At 37.1% G+C, this 10,275-nt stretch overlaps 1 protein-coding gene across 1 annotated transcript; it reads left to right on the top strand.

Annotated features, from left to right (window-relative positions):
• The first annotated feature begins 448 nt into the window (after positions 1-448).
• Positions 449-4,663, top strand: LOC126266617 (protein mono-ADP-ribosyltransferase PARP11-like). Its single transcript, XM_049970963.1, has 2 exons — positions 449-457; positions 1,802-4,663. Exon 2 carries the CDS (start codon positions 2,265-2,267, stop codon positions 2,859-2,861), a length of 597 nt encoding a protein of 198 aa, XP_049826920.1. The 5' UTR covers positions 449-457; positions 1,802-2,264; the 3' UTR covers positions 2,862-4,663.
• Positions 4,664-10,275: the final 5,612 nt, after the last annotated feature.

Below are 10,275 nucleotides of genomic sequence, written 5' to 3'. Positions count from 1 at the left end.
TTCTCTCGTTCTGTATTTCAGGTACAGTGCCAGAGTCAACGTCAGAAACGCTTTATCTGCATTTTTTGCCCTTCCAACTAACCTCACAGTACCGCATACATGAACAGCGTCTGCTTCGAACGTGAATAAGTTGACAAAATTTTGTTGATACGTTTACGATCTTAAGTAACAAATCTAAGGGTTGATAAGGCGAAACTTGACAAACAAGTTTGATGGTTTACGGCAGCCTTGCCAGGCTGAATATTTGCTGTTCGTAAGGTGGCGTATTTAGAAATTCTTGTTCCTTTATTTAGTGCAGATAGTACGCTGTTTAGTTCAACTGTAATTAATGCTGTCTGCTTACGTTTCTCGAAATTGTCTTAAGTTGCGGATTATCGCCCAGTTTTCACCAATTCTATTACGCTTGTTTTGTGGGGTGGAGCATTACCTAACGACGACTTAACCAAGGGAGACACATGTACGTAGTGTTAATGAATGTGTTTTTTTTTTGTTTTTTTTTTTTTTTGCTTAAGTAAACGAGACTGGTTCTTAGTTCTACATCGTCGATTATATACCTGTGCCTATAAATCCGATGATATTTCTTCAGTATTGCAGCAATAGCCGCATATAGTATCTTCCAGTTGACACCAAATCTCTAAGATTGAATCTGCATCTTTACAACCAATATTACCTGCGTTTTATTGTCAGTCATCCATTGCAAATAATATGCATTTTGACACAAATGTATTTTACTAACAATTATTGTTCTGTTCATGTGATCGTCTTTGCCATATTCCACTGTCTCAATCTGAAGACGAAATATATGTTGGGTATAATAAAAAGTACCAGTAATTAAACCAAGTTAAGTACTTCCATTCACAGAAGAATTAGGCAGTAACTGCTTACTGGTACAGTATTTTAATTGGTCTTCTCACTTTCTTTCACAGATTACAGTTTTTCTAACAAATTCTGTTGCACAAGTTTTTCTTAATTTCAGTTTTGTCATTGCCAAAACTTTTCCTGCACCAATCACGAATTTTATTAGAAAGATGTATGACCGTTCTCGTATTGTGTGTTTGTTTTTAATATAAAAATGTGTGCGTAATTGTCAAAACATGGTTCAGAAGCCCAATAAATGGATGATAAAATAATGAATGACAGGAAAATATGTTTAAGATCATAATCAGAACTTTAAGACGTCCTGCCACCACACACTGCATTTAAGCATTTGGTCTCAGGTCATATTTTATTAACAATGCTACAACATTTTTGATACATAACTCAGTACAGTGGAAACCTTGTACTGCTGTTATCTTTTGTCTATCTTGTGATGTACATCATAACTACCATCTCACTACAAAATTTCCATTGCCCCACTATAAATTCGTTATCACCACATTTTTGATTGCGTTTATGTCAAACAAATGGGTTTACATAAATACAGCAGAGATGTGCATATTATAATTGTAAGTGGGGAGGACATAATTACAGGTAATAATTCAGTCTGTCCATAATAACATACGGTATTGTAAGGTCATTCACAAAATGAAACCACAGTGAACTTAAGATAGAAAATAACCAGGAAGCAGAGGCTCATAACAAACAAAGGATTTTGATAAAATGTTGTATCACAGTAACTTTTTGTGCTATTAAAACAAGAAGTTAGGTTCAAAAGTAACATATAATTATACAGCATTTCCTTTTTGGCAGAGAGAGTGGAAAAGAAGTTCTTGTATCTAATGTGAAAACATGGGTTGCTATCTCATCAGTATTTTTGTCTAATCAACTATAAATGTGTTTCAGAAATGGGCTGTTGTTTCAGTCGCGACTCCAGCAATGAGGAAGTCACCATACCTCATAGACCACAGGCCACCAACAGTTTTCAACCATATGCAGCCACGAACTACGATATAACTGTGTCACTACCCTCTGTACGAGCAAACAGCAGCAGTTTCCACCATGCACCAACTTCCATAAACAATTCTAGACTGGCTAGATCACAGCAGACCAATCAAGAACCCGTCAGACCTAAGAGACCAAAAACATGCTTTGAGGGAAACAACCAGTTTCATCCCTCTGTAGCCAGTACCAACAATATAATTGTACCACCGTCTTTACAAGCACATAACAGCAATTCCTACTATGCACCAACTTCCACAAGACATTCTAGAGTGACAAATACACAGTGCATTGTTAGTAGAGGTTACCCAAGTCATTCTCTAGCCAGAACTGTTGAATCTATATTACACAAATCAGTCTTGAAATTAACTGTTGGGTGGGATCATATGAATGCTAGCTCAGAGTTTGAGCTGCATTTGTTGCGCTCTGACACTACTGAATATAAGGAAATGTTGTGGTTATTCAAGAAGACCACACAGAAGCAGTTCATGGTTGGGAGAATTTATAGGGTCCAGAATCCTTATTTGTTGGGGTGTTACTTGCTCAAGAAAGAAGAAATACAATCAAGGTATGGTTCTGTTGCTGAGGAGTATTTATTTCATGGTACCAAAGAGGAAAACAAAGACAACATTTGCAGAAATAATTTTGACTGGAGGAAACACGGCAAATCGGTAGGCAACATATTTGGACAAGGTGTTTCATTTACTCCGATTTCTTGCTATGCTAGTCATTATTCAGACAGCTGCAACACACAGCGAATGATGATAGTGTCAAAGGTTCTAATTGCAAAGGAAACTGTTGGTAATAAGCATATGAAAATACCACCTGAATTTGATTATATGCAGTGTCTTAGATATGACACTGCTACTAAAGAAAATCGCCATGTTATTGTGAAATTCTCTGATAACGAGTTCTATCCTACATATGTTATATATTATACAGGACAGTATGAGAAAAAGGAACAAAAGCCAATAAGATTTTAATTTGTGATACATTTTTTTGTAAGGAACAATATTTCTCAGAAGATACGTAAACATGTTTTTTTACATGCTGCAATGAGTTTACAAAATTTCTTCACATGAATCTCTCTAAACATTTTTTAAATAAAATGTTATAATTTAAAAAACAAATGACTGCTGCTTTTCATTAACATTCACAAGTTTGTGACTGCTACTTGTAGCTCCTTATGCTTCTCCCAAGCTTTAATTTGTAATTGCCATCAGAAGAATCTTGTTTCTTTTCCGTATGTGACTGCAGCATATATTGATGTTAGTTAATCGAAGAACACAGGACAGTGGTATAGTGTGTAGGTAGCTGTGCCAAAAACAACTTGTTTCACACAATTTTTTTAAAAAAAACTTCACTGCTGCACATGCTAATTACCAATTATGCAGATACTTTTAACTTGGCACCATGTGTGTGGTGACTACTGCAAGTGCACTGTAACGATGAAAGCACAACTTATTTTTAACCCTTGTGAATTATTTTTGTTAATCTACAAGAGTCATTTAACCACGTTCAATTTGTTGTTACTTAATTTGTTGGGATAAGAAGCAGTTACAGACAGTTGTGTTTTGAAATCAGCCATTTTAGTTCTGCCTGCTTGTTTCTAATTTTATTGCTTTAGCCTGTACCTTTAAACTGTGATTGTATTTGTTCGTGTCACTTGCATCATCACAGCCTAAAATGATGCAGGTCTTATGTTGCAACAAATTAATACTCTGTTTGTGATTGTGGTGTTTTTCATTAAATTTCTTTATCAGATAAATAATTATAATCAATTACTTAATAGTTAGTAAGTTAGCTAAAGATGGGAGTAAACAATATGGTCTTGGCAAGCCCACAATTTAGTCATTCATCTGTAGTTTAATAAAATTTTGAATATAGGGAGCCTGCAATTTTTACTCTTTTAATAACATTGGAGAGACCTCCATACGCAATTACACACTCAGTGTTTATAGTAAAAATGAATTACATCTGTTGTTACTGACATAACCGAGGAGAGAGGAGCTTTCTCTCGACAAATGCACTTGAAGGTCACAGTAAAAGGCTACAAAAAGAATGATTAAGTTCAGCATTTTGTCAAAGAGAAGGTAATCAAAGATGGAAATCATCAAGGTATGCTGCAAACAAACCACCCGGAATTTGCGTTAAGTGATTTTGGTGAATCATAGAAATCTGTCTTTTCAGACAGGCATCTGAACACCCATCCTCCAGAATGTGAGGCCAGTGTCTTAACCAGTACACCACTTCACTCAGTAAATCAAAAATAAGCCTCCAGTAAGTATACTACCGGTAGAAATAACAGAATCCTGAAGTTTAGAATTAAAGATACTGAATGTGTTAGGAGGTTGTTATAATCAATGGGGGGAAACTCCCTTTACAAATAAGTGAAAATGATTGAAAATTCATACCAGATTATCTATCTGTCCGTCCTTGCTTAGTGCTCAGTAATGTTGTTATATAATGTTGACACATACAATAAACTGACAATGATAAATATAGTGATTACATGCAAAACATATTGTGGTGTCACTCCTTAAATTTTGCTTACTCTTGTTTTGAATCTGTTGTGGGCACTGTGTTGAAGTTACTAAATCTGTGTCATGCAATTTGTTCAAAAATATGAGTCAAATTTATCTCCCTGTAACTCCGTTTCGGCATATTGTTTCCAGAAAATTCAAAGCAGTTAAGAGTATGGTAACTTGAGAGATGATCTTTGTACTGATTTGCATTACTAAAAAATAAACTATCAAGTCTGAAATAAAGTGCAATTGAGATGAAATACGTCAATAAAAAATTTAGAATATCTTTGAAAGGACTATTATTAAAAATGGTATTAGTAGTGAACAGTCTCATCACACCACAAGTGTCTTATCAGTTATACTGAAATAAGTATACTTCTGTAAACTGTTTACTTTAGCTGCATAGCACCAGAAGATAATTCAATAGACAAGAAGTTGAAGATGTAAAGTACGCCAGCACCCTGGTCTTAAAATCAATGCAATAAGAGAAAACAACCAGATTACTTTTTTGTGTATTTGTTGGCTCCATGTTAGCTTGTACTGAAAGTGAATCACAAGGGATTTAACACACATTATCATTTAGTTTGTATTTCTGGTATAAGCAGGTAATTTTTATATGTCTGAAATTGGCTAATGTAAGTCTTTTTGAGACAAGTCAAATTGTTTGCTGTGAATCACTTATAAGCCTGCTCAGTTCACATCTAAAGTGCTTTCTCTTCAGCAAACATTGTTTTTGAACAAACTTGGTCTGCCTTCACTAAAACCCATGAATTTCAACAAGCTTCAGTATACTAGACAGGGGCACAATGGAAAAGGTTAGGTCATTAATTTTCAGTTTTTGAATAACAAAGCAAAGACCATGCATGGCACAGACTTCATTTGAGACCATGCAAAATTGTCAGAAGACCCGAAAATAGTGATATTTCATTTGTATAAGTGGCAGCCTACCCACAAGTTGTCGTTATTGTTCAGACTATGTTGAAGTTTCACTGGAAAGCCCTTACACATCCTCCATACAGTTCCAATTCTCCCCATGGGATTTTCATGTTTCTGGAACTCTGAGAAAGACATTTGTGGCTGTCTGCTTGCTTAAGATTAGAACGTGTGCGCCTGGGTACAATCAGGGTTCTGTAAGCAACCGCAAATATTTTTCCTTGATAGCACTGACTATCCTGTCTCATAGTGGGACAATTTATTTACTTTTTAATAATCCATCTCATTTTCATTTGACTGTCACCAATACATATCAACACTGCAATCTAATAGGTTCTGAAAAATCTAAGAATTAGAGGAGGAAAGCGATTGCTAACTGGGGTGGCAGCCAAATGATAGAAATCCTGCGTTCAGTTCACAGACAGCTTCCATATGTCTGGATGGTGCTCATGTTCCTTGCAACGTTTTTTCCTCTTTGACAAGAGAATGAAACAGGTGGAAACATCAAGGATGGAAAAAGTTTGAATGGGTTGAAGGTGCACTCAGATAACTTAATGATTAAGGTAACTGCTCATAAAACGCAGGAAATCCAGGTTCGAGTCTTGATCTGGCACAAATTTTCAATTGTCTCTACGGGTTTGTTACAATGAGAGTGTTACAATATTTAAATATCATTATTATGAACAGTAGCTTCACATACAGCTGTCACCTGCCCATAGCCTGGTGTTCAGTGTATGGCAGCCACACACCCTATAGTTCTGATACACCTGAAGATGGGCTTGTAATCACCCAAAATAAGTCACGATTAAACCAGTAAAGCTATTTACAACTAAAGCAGTTAATTATTTGATTCTAAAATAAATTTTGTCATTGAGAGAATAAAAGCAATCTGGGTATATATGTGACAATTACTGCTATACTCTCTCTCTCTCTTTCCTTCTCTCTTAACTACAAAACACTTTTTGCAAATCATATGAGATTTATCATAATATAACACATTTACACAATATCTTTAGTAGAAGTCAATTAATGATTCTTAACAGGTACAGTACATTTGAACACAAATTTACAAAAGAAAGATTGTGTATGTATCTGTGTATCTACACACACACACACACACACACACACACACACACACACACACACACACACACACACACACACACACACACAGATTTAGTGTGCTTCAATCAAGCCAGTATGCATAGTGCCTAGATGGATAGTTCCAAAATGTCTTCACAACACCATTAGCCTATTTGCTTTCCTCTTCTAATGAAACTTGCAGTATTTCAAATGAATAGTGATTGTATCAATGAGTTACACTTTCCAGGTATGGTTTAACAGTTGATAGTTAACTGGTAAACAATTCAAGGAAATTACATACATTGTGACTACTGTAAGCATCAGTATTTCTGATGGATATGAGCTTGTTCTGGCAGTTGTGTCAATTCAATAATAAATTGAAAAGATCCCAGCAATGATGTGTCAGACAAACCTTGTCTTCATGAATGAGCCACAGAAGAAATAAGATATAACAGATGCAGTATGTTTCTTCATTAAGGTATTTTATATGAAGTAGGTATTATCAATTTGTATTCTAGCTCTTTTATTTTTGTGCCTTCAGGCACAAGAGGCTCTTTTGCAATGGTTTTTGATCATGCAGGCTGAAATCTTTGTAGTGGAGGTGAAAAAGTTGCTCTACAAAGGAGGAAATGAGATAGAATTGTGTGAACCTGATGCTCCTATTATGGAGTCTGAAGTTCTGACAGAATCAAGGTCTCCTGACGTCAGAACAAAGAATGGTAATTCTATTGGAAGAACACTGTAAGTAGAAACTTCATACACCACAGAAGAAGAGAACCAAAAAGAATAGGTAAAAAATGTTACAGTGCAAGAGTGTTGACAAATTGAAGAAAGAACATGTAAAGAGAATGTGACAAGAATTGTCACCTAGCAGTGATTTGGATTTCTCTACTTGCAATTAATGATTCACTCTGTATGGTTTAGATCCAGGTCTGGCTCACTTCCTTGTCTTACAAGGTAGTGCACTGCATGTTCAGCTATACAAACAGATTAACACAACATACAGTAGCAGCATCTGGAAAATTGCTGCTGAAAATGTAATATATGTATGCACATGTAATACAGTGTTGCAGGAAGTAAATAATCTCACAAAAATTTGTAAAAATTTATAAATTTGTGTGTTCGGACACTAGAAAATAGAAAATTACTGCTTACAAGTTTCTAACTCTCAAATTTTACTTTTTTTTTTTTTTGCAACTAAAGCCATCTGAATTGCATGGTGAAAGTTCTTCAACTGAAGCAGACAACCATGTTCCCTCACTGCCTTTTTCCAGTTTCAGATCTTCGCAATGACTCTATTCTTTGTAAAATCGAACTGGGACTCAATCTGGACCTGGTGATTTATTTGTTTTCAAATCTTTCAGTTGTTCCTCTACGACAGGTATGTTTCTTTCTGTGTCATCCATATGGAGTCTGTCCGATGGTCAAATGATGATATACAGGATTATTACAAATGATTGAAGAGATTTCACAGCTCTACAATAACTTTATTATTTGAGATATTTTCACAAAAATTCAAAAGTTTTTTTAGGCATTCACAAATGTTTGATATGTGCCCCTTTAGTGATTTGGCAGACATCAAGCCAATAATCAAGTTCCTCCCACACTCGGCGCAGCATGTCCCCATCAATGAGTTCGAAAGCATCGTTGATGCGAGCTCGCAGTTCTGGCATGTTTCTTGGTGGAGGAGGCTTAAACACTGAATCTTTCACATAACCCCACAGAAAGAAATCGCATGGGGTTAAGTTGGGAGAGCATGGAGGTCACGACATTAATTGCTGATCATGATCTCCACCACGACCGATCCATCGGTTTCCTAATCTCCTGTTTAAGAAATGCCCCGAACATCATGATGGAAGTGCGGTGGGGCACCATCCTGTTGAAAGATGAAGTCGGCACTGTCGGTCTCCAGTTGTGGCATGAGCCAATTTTCCACCTTTCCCAGATACACATGCCCTGTAACGTTTTTTTCGCAGAAGAAAAAGGGGCCGTAAACTTTAAACCTTGAGATTGCACAAAACACGTTAACTTTTGGTGAATTGCGACTTTGCTGCACGAATGCGTGAGGATTCTCTACCGCCCAGATTCGCACATAGTGTCTGTTCACTTCACCATTAAGAAAAAATGTTGCTTCATCACTGGAAACAAGTTTTGCACTGAACGCATCCTCTTCCATGAGCTGTTGCAACAGCGCCGAAAATTCAAAGCGTTTGACTTTGTCATCGGGTGTCAGGGCTTGTAGCAATTGTAAACGGTAAGGCTTCTGCTTTAGCCTTTCCCGTACGATTTTTCAAACCGTTGGCTGTGGTACATTTAGCTGTCTGCTTGATTTATTCGTCGACTTCCGCGGGCTACATGTGAAACTTGCCCGCACACTTTCAACCGTTTCTTCGCTCACTGTAGGCCGACCTGTTGATTTCCTCTTACAGAGGCATCCAGAAGCTTTAAACTGCGCATACCATCGCCGAATGGAGTTAGCAGTTGGTGGATCTTTGTTGACCTTCGTCCTGAAGTGTCGTTGCACTGTTATGACTGACTGATGAGAGTGCATTTCAAGCACAACATACGCTTTCTCGGCTCCTGTCGCCATTTTGTCTCACTGCACTCTCGAGCGCTCTGGCGGCAGAAACCTGAAGTGCGGCTTCAGCTGAACAAAACTTTATGAGTTTTTCTACGTATCTGTAGTGTGTCGTTACCATGTGTCGATGAATGGAGCTACAGTGAATTTATGAAATCGCTTCAATCATTTGTAATAGCCCTGTATTTGTACGGTTCTCCTGTATGAAAGATTGCTTGAAAGTGGAATTTAAAACTTCAGCTGTCATACCAGATTGGTCAACAAGGGACTTAATGGAAGCCTTGACCAGCTTTGCCATTTTACATATGACCAGAATTTTCTCTGCCAGATCTTTTACTAACACACACACACACACACACACACGAATTTCTAATGACCGTCGCTTATCACCATTTGTGTATCCCCTTTTTAACCTGGAATGCAACAGCCTCTGCTTCCTCAGCATCCTCCGAATTTCATTAGTAAACAATGGTGAATCTTTTTCATCCTTTATCCACTTACTAGACATGTAACTGTCCAGACCACGATTTACAATCTGCTTAAACTTTGCCCATAAGTCCTCTACATCCACCTTACTGGAACTAAGTTATGCCAGTTCACTGTCTAAGTGAGATGTTTTAATAACTGCTAATCTGCTCTATCTAGCAGAAACACACTCCTAGCCTTCTTGACTGATTTATTAACTTTCATAATGACATCATGATCGCTAATGATCGCTAACTCTGTTTCTATACTGACATTGTTGATAAGGTCCAGTCTGTTTGTAGCTACAAGGTCCAAGATATTTCCATTGCATGCTGTAATTACTGCACAGCATTTTACACTGAGGTGACAAAAGTCTTGGGACAGTGATATGGACATATGCAAATGGCAGTATTATCATAAACACATGGTATAAAAGAGCAGTGCATTGGCAGACCTGTCACATGTACTCAGGTGGTTTATGTGAAAATGTGTGATGTGATTATGGCTGTATGATGGGAATTGATACAGTTTGAATGCAGTATGGTAGTTGGAATAGCCATGTGGGAAATTTCTCTTCAGAGATCATTAGAGAATTCAATATTCCAAGATCCACAGGGTCAAGAGTGTTCCCAGAATACCAAATTTCTGGCAGTAACTCGTACGATGGACAATGTGTGGCCAACACTCAAGAAATCAATGTTGGACATATGACGAATGTATCCACTAGGACAGTGTGGCGAAATCTGGCTTTAACAGGCTATGGCAGCAAATGACTATTGTGAGTGCCTTTGCTAACAGCACGACATTGCCTAC

This window comes from Schistocerca gregaria, chromosome 4 (genome assembly GCF_023897955.1).
Source record: "Schistocerca gregaria isolate iqSchGreg1 chromosome 4, iqSchGreg1.2, whole genome shotgun sequence".
NCBI lineage: Eukaryota > Metazoa > Arthropoda > Insecta > Orthoptera > Acrididae > Schistocerca > Schistocerca gregaria.
Note: the sequence above shows the minus strand (reverse complement) of the source record. Positions and strands in the feature narration are given on the sequence as shown.

What these genes read in the sequence shown, in the direction of transcription:
- LOC126266617 (XM_049970963.1), top strand. Translation starts at nt 2,265, where the DNA reads ATGAATGCTAGCTCAGAGTTTGAGCTGCATTTGTTGCGCTCTGACACT.